This window comes from Phyllobates terribilis, unplaced genomic scaffold, assembly GCF_046119375.1.
Source record: "Phyllobates terribilis strain yellow unplaced genomic scaffold, ASM4611937v1 Scaffold_2__4_contigs__length_985480577, whole genome shotgun sequence".
Classification (NCBI taxonomy): Eukaryota; Metazoa; Chordata; class Amphibia; order Anura; family Dendrobatidae; genus Phyllobates; species Phyllobates terribilis.
In genome coordinates, this window is record NW_027362762.1 from 948331638 (window position 1) to 948350208 (window position 18571).

Sequence of the window (18571 nt, forward strand, 5' to 3'; positions counted from 1 at the left end):
ACGGACCGGGGCTTATGTCTAATAGGAAATGGTGGCAGCTCTACCGGGCTGATAAGGTTCTGCTTCACTGGGGTTAGTGAGAGGGTCCGCTCAGCCTGTCAGAGGTGAGAACGAGTGTGGTGCTACGTTAGTGATTGAGTGGGCCACCTCTTCTCACTCTCGATGCCTTCCTGTATTTGTGTGGACACAGGGTGTCTGTGTAGAACTGTAACAATCTGACCTTATGCGTCCTCGAGGGGGTGCAGAACGTCATGCTAGTGCAAAGTGTGGATCCATATCACGTGATCTGTCTGACGTAATAGTGACGTCAGGTGGGAGGCACAGTGGGGATCCTTCACATGTGGTGGCAGCGGTGGGATTCTGCGTGATCTCTCTGGTGCCATCCTTCACATGTGGTGGAAACAGTGGGATTCCGCATGATCTCTCTGGTGCCATCCTTCACAATAACCATTTTGAATTGATTCTCCGTGACACCCAAAAATTTGCTGACTCTTCTGGGTGTTCAGGAGGTCACCATTTTCAGGAGCCTATCAGAAGAGTTGACAAGTGGGATTTATCAGAGCTGTGGAACACATGCAGATATCTACTGCTCCCATTGTTTTCCATAAAAGCTGTCTGCATCAGGATACAGCTGGCTTCTCCTTGTGCTGGTTATTTAAAGTGTTCAGCATAAATGAGTACACCCCTTTGAAAAATAATATTTTAATCAATACGTCACTAAACACAAGAACAATTTCCAATTATTTGACAAGACGGAGTTTCATAGAAATTTTTTTTAACCCATAACATGAAAGAAAGGGTAATAATATAACTTGAAATAACAAAATCTTTAGTTTTACTGAAATTAGTTCATGCAAAAATGAGTACACCACAAATCAAAAACTCCTACATCTAGTACTTTGTATGACCTCCATGATTTTTAAGGACAGCACCATGTCTTCTAGGCCTGGAAGGAACAAGTTGACGACATATTGCATCTTTAATCTTTTACCATTCCTCAATAACAAGCTCTTTTAGAGTCTGGATGGTGTATGGAGAGTGATGAAAACTTGTGTCTTCAGAATTCCCCAGAGGTGTCCATTGGGGTCATATCAAGAGACACTTGTCCACTGAATCCCTTTCACCCTGTTCTTTTTAAGAAATGCAACAGATGTGTGTTTTGGATCATTGTCATGTTGGAAGTGTGCACATCTACCAAGGGCACGGAGTGATGGTAGCATCTACTCTTTCACTATAGAGCAGGACATCTGTGACTTCATGACACAATTAATAAAAGAAGTATGAGGTGCTTCAGTGATTCAGTGGGCAAATGTCTCCTGATTTGAACCCAACCGAACATCTATGGGGAATTTCGAAGAGATAAGTCATCACTCTCCATCCAGCATTCAGGCTTTAAAAGAGATTGTTCTTAAAGAATGGAAAAAGATAGCCATTGCAATATGTCACCAACATGTTCTTTTCACGTCTAGAAGATGTGATGCGTCTTTATAAAGGTCATACAAAATACTAGATGTAGATGATTTTGATGTGAGGTCTATTCATTTTTGCACAAACTAATTTCAGTAAAACTGAAGATTTTGTAATGAAAGTTATATTATTGCTAGTGTTGAGCATTCCGATACTGAAATATCAGGTATCGGCCGATATTCGCGGTATCGGAATTCCGATACTTAATTCCGATACTTTTACAATATCGAATACCGGAATCGGAAGTTCCCATAATGCCTGCGCTCTGAAGTGTCTCTGAAGGATGACAAGCTGGATGGCAGCGCTCAGCTGAGATCCAGCCTGTCATCAGAATGCCATCCCAGCTTGAAAGAATTCTCCTGATTGTTTAAAAGCCGGCGGGCGGTAAAAAGCCGCCGGTTTTTAAACAATCACACAGCCCAGTACTGCTTCCCCGCAGCCTCCCACCCCGATCCTCTGCTCCCCCCATCCTGATCGTAAGTTAGGACCGGGCGGGGAGCACAGCACCAAGGAGCAGGGAGCGAAGGACCCGGGCGGGAAAGCCGGCAGTGAAAAGACTTCACCGCCGGCTTTCCCGTTCTGTGCTGCGCTCTCCCGCCGGTTATTTCAAATGAACAGCTGAGGTATCAGGTGATGCTGATCAGCTGTTCATTTGAAGTCGCCGCGGTCCCCTCAGAGGGTTAATGTGAGTTCATGCTTGACTGCATTGCATGAACTCACATGAACTTTCCCACAGCCGCACAGGTCAGCCTCACCTCCCAGACCATCAGCCCGTCATGATTGGTGTGTGCGCGGTGTCTGTGCGATGTCTGCGGGTGTGTGCGGGGTGTCTGTGCGATGTCTGCGGGTGTGTACGCGGTGTGCGCGGTGTCTGTGCGATGTCTGCGAGTGTGTGCGGGTGTGCGCGGTGTCTGTGCGATGTCTGCGGGTGTGTGCGTGCAGGCAGACATAGGCCGATGTGACACTACTACTCCCATCGGCCTATGTCTGTCCCCCGTCCACTCGTGCCAGCAGGATCAGCTCGATGGGAGCAGTAGTTCCCATCAGCCTGATCCTGCTATTTAAACTGCCCCATGTGCTATTTTTGCCCCTATACATGTTTTTTTGGTCTCCAATAAATTTTAAATACATGTCATTGGTGGCCAGTGGTTACCTACAATAAATTAGTTTATACATTACCTGTCCCCGCCGATCGCCACCTAAAATAAAGTAAAAAATAAAAAACTACACCTATACTCACCTAGACACCTAATTCCCCGAAGCCATCGATCTCCTGTAATAAAATGTAAAATAATAAACCACAACCTTATCCTTACCCCTCCGTAGTAGTCCACGAGTGTCCCACGAAGATATCCAGTTTAGAGCAGCCACATAGAATGTGACCGCTCTGAACCGCTGCCGCCGCTAGAATGAAGGGGCCGTAAAGCAGCCCCATCATTGCATAAGCGGGTTCGCCGGAGTTCAGGCAGCGCTGCTCCGGTTAGCTCCTTTACGGCCCTGCTGTACCGTGAGAAATTCCCACGGTACAGCAGTGCTGTAAAGGAGGTCTCCGGAGCAGCGCTGACTGAATGCACTCCGGTGACCTCAGTCAGTGGCTCCCGCTGCCGGGAGCGGACGTGTTCCCGGCAGTGTGAGCTTACAGCAGCCATGCACAGCTGTCACCATCTCCAGATGTGACAGCTGTGCATGGGAGATCAGCGCAGGAACGTGGACAGGTAACTATTTTTTTTTAGTAAACTAAGAATTAAATAAAATGGTGTATTTTATTTCAAATAAATTATTTTTTTCTGGGTGTAGTGTGTGTTTTCTTTTTAACACTTTGTAGGTTAGTAATGGGGGTGTCTCATAGACGCCCATCATTACTAACCTGGGCTTCATGGCAGCTGGCGCTGACATGAACCCCAGCCCTATTACCCCACTGCCACCGCACCAGGGCAGCGTGGAAGAGCGAGGCTAAGCGCCAGAATTGGCGCATTCTATGGATGCGCCATTTCTGAGGCGGCTGACGGCTGGTGTTTCTAGCCTGGGAGGGGTCCAATATTCATGGCACCCTTCCTGGGCTATTAATATCAGCCCCCAGCTGTCTGCCTAGCCTTTGCTAGCTATTAAAATAGGGGGGACCCAACGTCATTTCTTTGGTAAAGGCTAGGTATTCAGCTGGGGGCTGATATTAGTAGCCTGGGAAGCTCCGTGGGTATTACCCCCTTCCCAGGCTTCAAACATCTGCCCCAGCCGTCTGCTTAACCTCCGCTAGAGACTAAAATTATGGGGGATCCCACGCCAATTTTTATTTTAATAAATCCTTTATTTTAACACTAAATGACAAGTACAGTAATCAACACTGTCACTGTACTTCATATATATGTGACTGACATGTTTCTATCTATCTAATCTATGTGTGATGCTCTATTCTTTCTATTCTAAATTGTCGGGTACCGCTGCTGAATTGCCGGCCGGCTTTTTTAAAGAGACGGTGCATGAAAACACTAATATTTTTTTTAATAAATCCTTTACACTAAATGACAAGTACAGTAAGCAACACTGTCACTGTACTTATTATATATGTGACTGACATGTTTCTATCTAATCTATGTGTGAAGCTCTATTCTTTCTGTTATAAATTGTCGGGTACCGGTGTATGCCGCTGATGAATTGCCGGCTTTTCATGTTTCACTGTGAGCACTGTTCCCATCGATTTGGGCAACCACCTCCCCCAATACATTCTACATTATTGTTAGTTGTTTTCCTTCATGTAGAATTAACCTACAAGGAAAGAAAGGGTTTATTTTCATTCCGATATTTGTGTCCCATTGACTTGCATTGGTTTCCGGTATCGGAATCGGCGATATCCGATACTTTTTGGGTATCGGCCCGATCCAATCCGATCCGATATTTCCTGATATCGGAAGGTATCGCTCAACACTAATTATTGCCTTACTTTCATGTTATGGGTTAAAAATGTTCTATGAAACTTCAGTCTTGCCAACATTTTGGAAATTGTTCTTCTATGCAGTGAAATATTGATTGCAATCTTACTTTCCAAAGTATTTTACTTTCCATTTATTTTGAGCACTGTAGATATTAGTTGACTAAAATTAAGTTAAAAAAAATAATGTAAATGCTTACCACTATTCAGTGAAATTACTTCTTTCCATGGATTTACAAACGTTGGATGAGACATAACGCAAGTCATCGAAGTCCCATTAATTCTCTTTTTCCTGTAAGTGCTGATCACTGACCACGTCCCGTCCGGATCTTCCAGTTTTGTAGTGTTTATATCATCTGAATGTGGGATCCAGGAGATTTCTGCAGGTGGATTCCCACCGATAGCTCCACACTCTGGAGATCCGTCACTGCTTAATTTCAGGAATTTAGATGGCTCAACTGAGAAAAAGAATGGTGTTTGGTTATTAGTATAATGAGATGTGTGCACATGTGATGAAGGGGTTTTAATTTAGCCCTGTTTATAAAGATTTTCATGAATAAGTAAGCTATCCTTTGGATGTGCGACATAATTTGGGTTTGACTGATGAGACCACTGTTGAGTCATTAATGTTGCAGCTAATATCCCACCAAAAGGCTTGTATTATATAACCTCTACAGGTCCAATATAATAAGCTGTCAGATGTTTTGTTGAGACAAAGTTGTTAATAGTCTCTCTGAAGCAAATTCAAGAAAAGGTGAAGATGAACACACGTGTTGGTACTAAGGCGGTCATGTTCTCAGTAACCGAAATGCATGAAGCGGACAGGTCATCACCACCAACAACCTGGTCCACACATTTTTTTCCTGCCGCTGTAAACATTCCACCACATATGACCACATAATCATACACTATACATACCAAAAGTATGTGCCCCCTTTGCATTCCCTTCCAAGATCTTTTCTGACCCCTCATCCCATATCCATAGACATAAATATGAAGTCTGCAGATATATCGTTCTGAATAACACAATCACAGAGAAAGTGGGGTAGAAAGTATACCTATAACTAATTGATAATACCCCAATGGAGGACATATAGACTGATGTAATAAGGACTAACGAAGCAAAATTATATACACGAAAGATATATCGTTATATATAAAAGCTCCCTCCAGTTCTTCTTGGAAGGATTTCTACTATATTTTGGAGTCTGTGGGAATTTTTGTACCTTCATCTGCTATGACCCAAAAGGGGCCATTACAAACATTTCTGCATTCATAGGAGTCTGTAAAATAATTTATACTTTGATGTATTGCCTGGTGTCATGCTGTTAACTTACAGGTAAACTGTTGCTCTGTAATACCACTGGAGACCAGCAGGTGGCGGTATAAGGGTCGGCAACAGACTGTATTGGAGGATGTCTGATCAACGTCCTCTATAGTCTGGACACTATGGTGACAAGGGGGAATTGGCAGTTGGTAGTTGGCGGTTAGAGAGAGTCAAGCCTGTCTAGAGGTGAGGCATAGGGTGCAAGGGTTGCTAAGATTAAGTACCTTGCCAGAACAAGGTCTGGTCGGCCTTCTTCCTACCTACCTCTAAATCCTCTAGATATAACCTGTGAACGGGTCTGGAGCACCATGAACCAGGTAGGAGCAGCGTGACACCCCAAACTGCACACCAGCACAGAAGAGCCATACCACCGCTCGACACCTACGCCTGGGCCTAATAGTGCCTCCTGGCCCTACTACTCTTGTAATTTACATCTGAAATTTATGGCGTCACAAACAGAATATTTACTTCTGTGCCTTATGTTCACCTTGTACTGAATTGACCCAGTCCTGTTTTAAAAGAACTTTATTTGCCTGAGAATAGGGGAAGATCCTGCCGCCACGGGTGCTTCAGCACGCACCAGGGTCATCCGCCATTTTGCAGTTTCCTATGCACCACTGCGATTCCTGAATCACTGGAACTCGGAGTATCATGCTACAGAGGCCTGAGTACTGCTGGGGAAACCAAAGGGGGGAGAGACTGTCTGAACCTTTATCTGTCCTCTGGTATAGACGACTTTACAGAAAAAATTGCCACTGCAAGTCTTAAAGGGGCCACGCTCCCATTTCCCAGCTGTTGCCCCTAGCAACACCTCCCAAAATTTCGAATTTGCTCAAATTGATCCATCTGGTCTGATGCAGGATATCAAAATCAATGTCTCACAGCGAAAATAGCTACACCATGGAGCAGGAGGACTCATCAGAAACCCAAGTAATGCGGCCACGGAGACGTTTACCTAGTATCCCAGTGAATGCTAGTCCATCCTCCGCAGCCACAGGAACCAGCTTTATCATGCCTCTGACATGCCATATTACTTCGGGGCCCCTTGGCTTCCCCACTATGAAGGAGCGCCTCACACCTACAGAGAGTTCAGAGAGAGAATGCAGTCTACCTTCCAACTGTACCCTGTCTCTGAAGAGCAGAAAGTGGAGATCTTAATTGGTCAGCAACAGGGAGCCGCACTCCAGGAGGTCAAGTCCTGGCCTCGGTTTGAACGCCAAACAGGAGATGAGATCTTGGAGAGATTGAAGGTCACTTTTGAATCAAGGATCGCTTCAAAGCTGAAGAAGCATTTTTACGGAAAGAGGAAGAAACCCCAAGAGTCCCTCAGAAACTTTGCCCTGTCACTGGAGGAAGGTTTGAGAGCCATCATCCATGTGGACACTCGCGAGGCTGAGGGTCAAGATCAGAGTCTTCAAGAACAATTCATAGAAGGTGTGTTGGACAAGACTCTGAAGAGTCAACTAAAAATGCCGTCCATCCAGCATCCGGGTTCCTCTTTCCTGGAAATCAAGGAACTAGCCATAGAGGTCCTGGAGGAGAAGCTTCAGTCTGAGACCCAAGAAGATAGAAGGATTAAGCCTGCCTCAGAGTTCCTCCTTTCAAGTCATATTGCTGAGCAAGGAGCCCGGGTCCCACCATCAGAAGATGAAGCCACCCTAGTCGGTCAAGTCTCTCGTCTCGCTGCAAATCTGGAAAAGGTGATGAAGTGGTTGGAGTGACTGGAGTATCTCTCTTGTTGGGAAAGAGAAGATTCTCCAAGATTAGAATGGGAACGGCCACCCCCAGGACCAAGAGAGAACAGACGCCAACCCCCAGAGAGGTCTTCAGATACCAGGTACAAGAGTACCCGAAGACTAGAATGCAGATATTGTCATCAACATGGGCATCAAGAAGAGGACTGCTGGCAGTTAAACGATTATCCTCTGAGGCGGTGGGACACCCCTCAGGAGGAGAGATCTTAAGTCCCATAGATCCAGCCTGGATGCCAAAGTACATGGGCACTCGCCTCAGGGTTAAAGTCAGCATTAAAAGTGAGTTTCCCTGCCTTGATTAACACCAGGTCTCAAGTGACCACTATCTGGCATATGGCATTTGAAGAGTGCTGAAAAGGAGCCCAGCTGACACAACCTCCAAAGGCCTGGCTCCACATCATAGCCACCAATGGAAAGTCAGTAGCAATAAGCGGCTACTGGGAACCCACGTTTCTGATTGGAAAGACCGAACACACACGACAAGGGGTAGTAGTGATCCAAGTTACAGAAAATTACACCTTTCCTGTTATTCTAGGCACTAATGTTCTCCGAAACTGCTATACCGAAGTGCTGGAAGCCCTACGACAGTCCCTGCCAAATGTATCCAAAGACTCTCAGAAGGCTATCCATGAGACCATGCAGGTGTTGGCGACTCAACAAAAGTTTACCAACAAAAAAGGGGAGATATGCCGCGCCCACATCAAGGATGCCCAACCTGTCCAGTTACAACCTGAAACAGAGACTCTGGTGTGGTGTAGAGCTTGTATGGGAGTGCGGGACAAGACTACGAGGCCTTCGTACAGCCTGTCTTGATGAAGGATGAACTACCTGTCCTAGCAGCAAGAAGCCTAGTTACTGTGTCCAGAGGGCAAGTAACCATTCACCTGATCAATCTAGGGGACCAACCAGTGGACCTGAAGAAATATTATGCCGTAGCCAGCCTGTATACTGTAAACCCAGAAGATCTAGTGGAAACCTCTCTTATGGCTTCACAACAAGCAACCTCAGCAGAAAATGCAGCTGAAGATGCTGCCTTGGTGGGCCACATTGAACGCTGGCGATGATACCACTCCAGATGAACAGATTCAAGGAGTATTAGATGTAGCCAAACAGCACCAACAAGCCTTCTACCAACACCCCATGGACTATGGGCAGACCAGTCTAATCCAGGATATCATCTTGACAGGTGACCATCTCCCCATCAAAGAAAGGTACAGGGCGGTACCACCTGCCATGTATCAGCAGATGAAGAAAATGGTCCAGGACATGAAGAAAGCAAATGTGATCAGGGATAGCCACAGTCCATGGGCCGTCCACCTTGTTCTAGTGAAGAAGAAAGATGGGACCATATGGTTCTGCGTGGACTATTACAAAATGAACAATATCACGCATAAAGATGCCTATCCCTTGCCTTGGATAGAGGAGTCTCTCACAGCTTTAGGGGCCGTGGCCTACTTTTCCACTTTAGACCTGACTAGTGGCTACTGGCAAGGTCCTATGGCCCCTGAAGACAAAGATAAAACTGCCTTCACAACACCAATGGGCCTCTTTGAATTCAATTATATACTGTTTGGGGTGTGTAATGCCCCAGGGACGTTTTAGAGACTGATAGAGAGGTGTCTCGGATACTGGAATTTTGAAACAGCTCTGCCATGTATCAGCAGGTGAAGAAAATGGTCCAGGACTTGAAGAAAGCAAATGTGATCAGGGATAGCCACAGTCCATGGGCCGTCCACCTTGTTCTAGTGAAGAAGAAAGATGGGACCATACGGTTCTGCGTGGACTATTACAAAATGAACAATATCACGCATAAAGATGCCTATCCCTTGCCTCGGATAGAGGAGTCTCTCACAGCTTTAGGGGCCGTGGCCTACTTTTCCACTTTAGACCTGACTAGTGGCTACTGGCAAGTTCCTATGGCCCCTGAAGACAAAGATAAAACTGCCTTCACAACACCAATGGGCCTCTTTGAATTTAATTATATACTGTTTGGAGTGTGTAATGCCCCAGGGACGTTTTAGAGACTGATAGAGAGGTGTCTCGGACACTGGAATTTTGAAACAGTTCTTCTATACCTGGACAATATAATAGTGTACTCCAGGACGTATGAGGAACATCTGCAACATCTGGCGGCAGTGTTCTAAACCCTGGCCCAACATGAGCTGAAGATAAAACCTTCCAAGTGCTTCCTTCTGAAGCCTCAAGTGAAGTATTTGAGCCATATTGTGAGTGCTGCCAGAGTCCAGCCGGACCCAGACAAAATAGCGACAGTGAGAGACTGGCCTGCTCCTACCACAGTCAAGGAAGTGAAGAGTTTCCTGAGATTTGCCAGTTACTATAGGAGATTTATCCCGACATTTGCCAAGATACCGGATCCTCTTCAAGAGCTCCTAAAGAGCTCCTAAAGGGGTAGCCCAAAGACTGACAGAAGGCCAGACTCCTGGTAGATTAGACTGCTGACAGAAAAGCCGCATTCCAGTTACTGAAAGAAAAGTTAACTGAGCCACCAGTGCTGGGGTATCCAGATTACAGTTTACCCTTTAACCTATATACGGATGCCAGCAAAAAAGGCTTAGGAGCAGTGCTTTCCCAGATGCAGGCCAGAACTGAAAGAGTTATTGCCTATGCCAGTCGTTCACTTAGAGAACCTGAACAAAATGATCAGAACTATAGCTCCTTCAAGCTGGAGTTCCTGGCCCTGGTCTGGGCAGTAACTGAGAAATTTAAAGACTATCTGGCTGCGTCACCCTTCACCGTATGCAAAGATAACAACCCATTGGCGCATCTGAATTCAGCCCATCTGGGAGCTCTGGAGCAGAGATGGGCCTCTCAATTGGCCAACTTCAGTTTTAGCATAAGATACCAGGCCGGCAAGGCCAATGATAATGCCAATGCCTTGTCCAGGCTGCCTGCTCAAACAGAACTCAAATCCCCGGACAATCAGTGGGAAGATGTAGAGATGCCCGCTTTTTATGCCCGGTTCGCCCGGCAAGAAGCCCTGCAGATCAGACAGCAGAATCCTAGGACTATTAGTGCTTCCGAGCCAGACGATCTTCTGCCTCCCGAACTCTGGAAGAATCTCCTGGCCGAGAGCAGATTCATTGGAGAACTACTGGATTACTTTTCCAGTAGGCGGGTGCCAGAAAGAATCCGAAGGAAGAGAGCTGATGCAGAGCTGGGACGTCTCTGGAGGCAGAGAAAATGGCTCTTCCTCCAACAGGGCCTATTGCATAGAAGAACCTTGGATCCAGTAACATACAGTACAGACCAAAAGTTTGGACACACCTTCTCATTTAAAGATTTTTCTGTATTTTCATGACTATGAAAATTGTACATTCACACTGAATGCATCAAAACTATGAATTAACACATGTGGAATTATATACTTAACAAAAAAATGTGAAACAACTGAAAATATGTCTTATATTCAAGGTTCTTCAAAGTAGCCACCTTTTGCTTTGATGACTGCTTTGCACACTCTTGGCATTCTCTTGAAGAGCTTCAAGAGGTAGTCACCGGAAATGGTCTTCCAACAATCTTGAAGGAGTTCCCAGAGATGCTTAGCACTTGTTGGCCCTTTTGCCTTCACTCTGCGGTCCAGCTCATCCCAAACCATCTCGATTGGGTTCAGGTCTGGTGACTGTGGAGGCCAGGTCATCTGGCGTAGCACCCCATCACTCTCCCTCTTGGTCAAATAGCCCTTACACAGCCTGGACGTGTGTTTGCGGTCATTGTCCTGTTGAAAAATAAATGATGGTCCAACTAAACGCAAACCGAATGGAATAGCATGCCGCTGCAAGATGCTGTGGTAGCCATGCTGGTTCAGTATGCCTTCAATTTTGAATAAATCCCCAACAGTGTCACCAGCAAAGCACCCCCACACCATCACACCTACTCCTCCATGCTTCACGGTGGGAACCAGGCATGTAGAGTCCATCCATTCACCTTTTCTGCATCGCACAAAGACACGGTGGTTGGGACCAAAGATCTCAAATTTGGACTCATCAGACCAAAGCACAGATTTCCACTGGTCTAATGTCCATTCCTTGTGTTCTTTAGCCCAAACAAGTCTCTTCTGCTTGTTGCCTGTCCTTAGCAGTGGTTTCCTAGCAGCTACTTTACCATGAAGGCCTGCTGCACAAAGTCTCCTCTTAACAGTTGTTGTAGAGATGTGTCTGCTGCTAGAACTCTGTGTGGCATTGACCTGGTCTCTAATCTGAGCTGCTGTTAACCTGCGATTTCTGAGGCTGGTGACTCAGATAAACTTATCTTCAGAAGCAGAGGTGACTCTTGGTCTTCCTTTCCTGGGGTGGTCCTCATGTGAGCCAGTTTCTTTGTAGAGCTTGATGGTTTTTGCAGCTGCACTTGGGGACACTTTCAAAGTTTGCCCAATTTTTCGGACTGACTGACCTTCATTTCTTAAAGTAATGATGGCCACTCGTTTTTCTTTACTTAGCTGCTTTTTTCTTGCCATAATACAAATTCTAACAGTCTATTCAGTAGGACTATCAGCTGTGTATCCACCAGACTTCTGCACAACACAACTGATGGTCCCAATCCCATTTATAAGGCAAGAAATCCCACTTATTAAACCTGACAGGGCACACCTGTGAAGTGAAAACCATTTCCGGTGACTACCTCTTGAAGCTCATCAAGAGAATGCCAAGAGTGTGCAAAGCAGTCATCAAAGCAAAAGGTGGCTACTTTGAAGAACCTAGAATATAAGACATATTTTTAGTTGTTTTACACTTTTTTGTTAAGTATATAATTCCACATGTGTTAATTCATAGTTTTGATGCCTTCAGTGTCAATGTACAATTTTCAAAGTCATGAAAATACAGAAAAATCTTTAAATGAGGTGTTTCCAAACTTTTGGTCTGTACTGTATGAGAGAATTTTCCAAGTGGTGGTCCCCAGAAGAGACACTAAAATGATTCTGGACATGTATCATAACCAATCTAGTCACTTTGGGATCCAAAGGACAGAGGTCACTATCAGGCAACGGTTCTATTAGCTCAACATGAGAGCTGACATCGAGGCTTGATTTCGAGAGTGCCCCACCTGTGCTGTGGCCAGGGGTGAAAGGCATAATCAGCGTGCTCCTCTTCATCCCACCGTAAACAAGAGCCCCTTGGAGCTGGTAGCCATCGACCATGTCAAACTTGAGTCTAGTGGGTCTGGGTATGCGTATGCTATGACAGTCATTGACCACTACACAAAGTTTGCAGTGGCCTTCCCCGTGGGAGACCTTACTGCCAAGACCTCCGCGGCTTCCTTGTGGAAAAGTTTTATCTTACCCTATGGTAGCCCTAGAAAGATTCTCACCGATCAAGGGTCGGTCTTGGAGTCTCAGTTGTTTCAGTGCTGTGTGCACTATATAATTTCAAGAAGCTGAGAACTACAGCCTATCATCCGCAGGGAAATGGTCTGTGTGTGAAAATGAATCAAACCCTAATTAGCATGCTCAAAGCGGTTCCCACACACCAGCAAATGGACTGGCCAGTACTTCTGCCACAACGGGTGTATCTCTACAATAATACCACACACTGCTCCACCGGATAGACCCCTTACTATCTGATGTTCGGGACGCATGTACACTTGCCCACTGACATTGATTTGGATATCTGTGGACCAGACTCAGAGCCTCTCCTTCCTCAATCTGATCGGGTCAAAGAGCACCAGAGACGTTTGGAAGATGCCCAAGGAATTGTGGACTCTAAAATAGAAAAGGCCCAACAAAGACAGAAGCAAAACTTTGACCTCCATGCCAGTGCTGAGCCCTTGCAGTCAGGGGAGAAAGTGTGGTTAAAGAACAATCACCCGATCAGTAAGCTAGATAGCAGATGGGAGCGTGAGCCATATGTAGTTAGGGACAATCTCTCTTCTGAAGTCTACATGATTTATCAAGAGGACCGAGGTACCCAAAAAGTTCACCGTAACTGACTGAAAAAGAGTCTGCAAGAGTCCATTCCTCAGCAACTATCAAAAGAAAGTGACCCAACTGGGTCATCGTCTTCTTCAAGGGGGTCTCCCTTTGAGTTGTCCTCTTTTCCTGACCTGCTTCAATTGTCGTTGTTGCCGCAGATCCTGATGAGGATACCTACAGTGCTGGCCAAAAGTATTGGCACCCCTGCAATTCTGTCAGATAATACTCAGTTTCTTCCAGAAAATGATTGCAATCACAAATTCTTTGGTTTTATTCTCTTCATTTATTTTGTCTTCAATGAAAAAAACACAAAAAGAATTGTCCTAAAGCCAAATTGGATATAATTCCACACCAAACCTAAAAAAGGGGGTGGACAAAAGTATTTGCCTTTGATATATTGCCTTGTGTCATTCTGTTAAATTAAATGGAAATTATTGCTCTGTAATACCACTGGAGACCCGCAGGTGGCAGTATAAGGGTCGGCAACGGACTGTATTGGAAGATGTCTGATCAACATCCTCTATAATCTGGTCACTATGGTGGCAAGGGGGAGTTGGCAGTTGGCGGTTAGACAAAGTCAAGCCTGTCTAGAGATGAGGCGTAGGGTACAAGGGTTGCTAGGATTAAGTACCTTCCCAACAAATCATTTTAGAGCCCATCGCAGCAAGGCCAAACCTTTTTCCCATATCAGAGTATCAGTCCCATTGCCGTCCAGTCGGCACCTGTATGGAAAACCAGTGTTGCAGCTAAATGCTGGACAAGCTGTGATTCCTTGATCTGTGATGCAGTAAACCATTTGAACTGTTCATAACAAGGTCTGGTCGGCCTTCTTCCAACCTACCTCTAAATCCTCTAGATGTACTCTGTGAACTGGTCTGGAGCACCAGGAACCAGGTAGGAGCACTGTGACACCCCAAACTGCACAACATCACAGAAGAGCCATACCACCGCTTGTCACATACATCTGGGCCTAATAGTGCCTCCTGGCCCTACTACTCTGGTAGATTACACATCCAAAAGAGCATTTGTGAGGTCAGACCCTGATGTTTGGGGGGAGGCCGGCTCACAATCTCCGTTCTTCCACCAAACTCCTCCAACCATGTGTGTATGGGCACAGTCATGAGGAACAGAAAAGGGTCTTCCCCAAACTGTTCCCGCAAAGTTGGAAGCTACAATTGTCCACAATGTCTTGTGCTGAAGAATTAAGATTTCCCTTGACTGGAATTAAGGGACCGAGGCCAACTCCTGATAACTGCCCATAGGTTTATCCTCCTCCACCAAACTGTACAGCAGGCATTTACCAAACTCATACTCATCAATCAGACACCAGATACAGAGAAGTGTGATTTATCACTGCACAGAACATGTCTCCTTCAGAGTCCAGTGGTGACAGCTTTACACCACTCCATCCGACGCTAGGCATTGGGCTTAGTGATGTATGGCTGCATGGAGCTGCTTTGTCATCAAAACCCATGCCATGAAGTCAGTACAGATTTAGAAGTTTGAAGCTTTGAGAGAAGCGGAAAAGAAAGTGGTCAGGATGTTACTGTAAGTATGTAAATCACATTAAAGTGGTCACCACTGAAAGTGTCAAACACAAAGGAACTGACCTCTAAACCTCAAGTATATCAATGTATAAAAATAAAAGAAGAACATGTGGAGCACTGTACAAAAGTTTTAGGCAGGTGTGGAAAAAGTGCTGTAAAGTAAGATTACTTTCAAAAATAGAAGTTCTACTAGTTCATTTTTATCAATTAAAATGGAAAGTGAATTAAAAAAAGAGAAATCTTAATCACATTAATATTTGGTGAGTGCCCTTTGCCTTCAAAACAGCATACATTCTAGGTAAACTTGCACATAATCAGGGATTTTGGAGGATTATAGTCAGGTGTATGAGTAACCAATTATACCAAACAAGTGATCATCATATTCATATGTAGATTGAAACACAGTCATTAAATTACAGTTAAGGAGGAGGCTTAAAACTGGGTGATGGAATAGGCAAATTATGCTATGAAGGTGAGGTTATGAAAGTCAGTTTCATGTCACAGTTCATACTCAATGGCAAGAGTAAGTAACAAAAATCAGATAGAAGGTAGTTATACTGCATCAGTAAGGTCTCTCCCAGCCAAAGATTTCAAAGCAAACTGGGGTTTCACGATGTGCTGTTCAAGCTCTTTTTGTAAAAGCACCAAAAGAAGGGCAACATTGAAGACCGTAAACGTAATGGTCATCCAAGGAAAGGTAGGGCAATACATGAAAGACATATCACACTTACTTCTCTTCTCTTAAAAATCAGTAGATGTCTAGCAGTGCCATCAGCTCAGAATTGGTTGACAATAAATATGGAGTATTTTTGGCGCTGTCTGGTTCTTAGAAGAAATCTTCTTGCTCCCAAATAGTTAAGCTATTTATTTTATTTTTCAAAAGTAGTAGAAAATAGTTTAAAAGTACATGCAAATAAGATTCTATAAAAATAAATGTGTTTTTTTGATCCTGCACCAAGAAATTCACCAGGTTATACAGTGTGCCTAAACTGTTTTCTATTACTTTTGGAAAATAAAATAAATCAATTAGCTACTTTTAAGACCCAGACAACAGCAAAAATACAAGTTTTTTATTGACTACCATATACACCATGGATTCTGAGGGTGATCTGGGAAGAAAACTACTGCAGTCTGTATTTTACTACGTGTCATGAACACCACTCCCTTGCAACACATGTGCCTCGATGCTACTCTACGGGGGCACTCTGTTTGACACACTCACTCGTCCACTCACCTATCGCAATAGCCTGAGAATGAGCTGAGTGCACCCTGACACTGGTGTCCGAACCAAACTTTTTTAAAATTTTTGGCCAAACTTAAAGGACCCGAAAATCCACTGGTCCACCCATCACTAATTTTGAAATATCTGTATTAGTGCTACAATTAAAGGGAGCACCCTTAATCATCTACTTTTTTTCTACAGTGATATTACCAGCTTGGAATTGGCAGCAACCATTGTGACACAGCTACACGCATCTACTGTTTGAAAAAGTCTGACCAGAAGTCGTCTTCATGGAAGAACTGTGGCTAAAATTCCTACCTTCATGGAATCAAGGACAAGTGACTTAAAGGGAATCTGTCACTCCCTGGCACATATCTGACCTCTAATATGAGCATACAGGTGATAGCAATGTGAATCTATTCTTACCTGTATGCCTCATATTAGAGGTCTTGTTGCTATGAAATGTCTTTTTACTCAATCAAGTTTCTGATGCTTGCTGGCCCAGGGCCCTGAAGAAATCCCTGCCTCCTGTGGTAATTACAATGTTTCCCGCCTCCCCTGCATGTCACAGTGCCCTGTGATGTGCAGGTGCAGCAGCCAAATCCAGGCACTGTGACATGCAGGGGAGTGGGGAAACATTATAATTCACATCAAAGGCAGGGATTTCTTCAGGGCCCCGGACCTGCAAGCATCAGAAGCTTGATTGAATAAAAAGACATTTCACAGCAACAAGACCTCTAATATGAGGCATACAGGTAGGTATAGATTTACATTTCTATCACCTGTATGCCTATATTAGAGGTCAGATAAGTACCAGGGGGTGACAGATTACCTTTAACTATGCCTGAAAATATAAGGAACTGGGATGCAGAAAAATGAAAGCCAGTGCTTTAGACTGAGTCAAAATGTGAAATATTTGGCTTTAACAGAAGTACTTTGTTTCTGAAAGTCTGAAGAGCGGCACAATAATGAGGGTCTACAGACAACAGTGCAGCACGATGAAGGGTCCTACAAGTTTGGGGCTGCATTTTAGCAAATAGAGATGGGGATTTGGTCAGGATTAATGGTGTCCTCAACGCCGAGAAATATAGGAAGATACTTATCCATCATGTAATACCATCTGGGAGGCATCTGATTGGCTCCAAATTTATTCTGCAGCCGGACAACAACCTTAAACATCCAGCCAATGTCATTAAGAATGAGGAGTCTTGGGGGTGATGATCCGGCCCCCATAGAGCCTTGATCTCACATCATCCAGCCTGTCTGGGATCACATGAAGAAATAGAAGGATCTGCACGAGTGACATCCACAAAAGATTTGTGGTTAGTTTTCTGAGATGTTTGGACCTTTCTGTTAAGTTGACTCAAAAACTGTGTGCAAGTGAGAAGTGACTGAGAAGAATTAATGTTACTTTCAAAATAAAGGGCGGTCACCATATATTGATTAGATTTTCTTTTGTTCATTATCTTTGCATTTTGTTAATTGATAAAAATAAACTAATATCACTCCTATTTTTGCCAGAATTATTTTTCAACACTATTCTAAAACGTTTGCATAGTACTGTATAAATTTGGTGAATGGCTTTGAGCAATGTCATTCAGTCAACCATCTTTCACACCTATTTTAAAAAAGAAGCATAATCATGAGGGTGTGAAATAGATAAACTTTAGAACTCACCTAATACTTGTAGTGAAAAGTTTCTGAAGAACGTGTCCTCATCATTCACCACTTCACATGTGTACGTCCCCTCATCAGATATTTCAGTGTTATTGATGATCAGTGATAAATGGTCGCTTCTCATCCTTGTGCTGCAGGAGCTGTATGACGTCTTTGTTTTATTCTCCTCTATTTTATATGATATTACACAGGATGAATTATATAGACGAAGCTTCCATGTAACTGATAGTAATGTGTCTCCGGGATCAACCTCACACTGCAGAACAGCAGAATCACCTCTTCTCACCATCACCATGCCTGAAAGGGAAAAAAGAAGGTGATTATGATTGTCGTTAACATTTTTATGAGATTGTTAATGATTGCGGTAGAGAAGAATGGCTATAATGAGATACAGTTGCATTGTGTTTTATCTGCCATTATTCTGTTGACTGATAACTCTGGGCCAGAGACTCCTTGCTGTCCCTAACGCAAGGGGCGCCCTAGCTATCCCTGATCCCCATATTACTTCTGATGGTGAAGATGCTGGGGCCACGTACCTTGCTGAACTCCTGAATCAGCCCTATACCGTCCCTCCTCCCCCACCCAGAGAAATAGGGAGGAATAGTGTATGTATATACACAAAACAGACAAACAAGGAAGGACATACAGGGATAAATGAATATACTGATCATATAAATATGCACTTATGACGCGCCCCCTGGGCCGCGGGGTACTCGGTGCCGGGC

At 44.4% G+C, this 18571-nt stretch overlaps 1 protein-coding gene across 1 annotated transcript in view; it reads right to left on the reverse strand.

Moving 5' to 3' along the window:
- Positions 1–18571, reverse strand: part of LOC141253094 (cell surface glycoprotein CD200 receptor 1-A-like) — a 181151-nt gene that overhangs the window by 95851 nt on the left and 66729 nt on the right. Inside the window, exons 2-3 of the mRNA XM_073670853.1 lie at positions 17847–18143; positions 4594–4851 (exon numbers count right to left, since the gene is read on the reverse strand). Of these exons, the coding sequence (XP_073526954.1) occupies positions 4594–4851; positions 17847–18143 (555 nt within the window). The remainder of the gene's footprint in view (positions 1–4593; positions 4852–17846; positions 18144–18571) is intronic.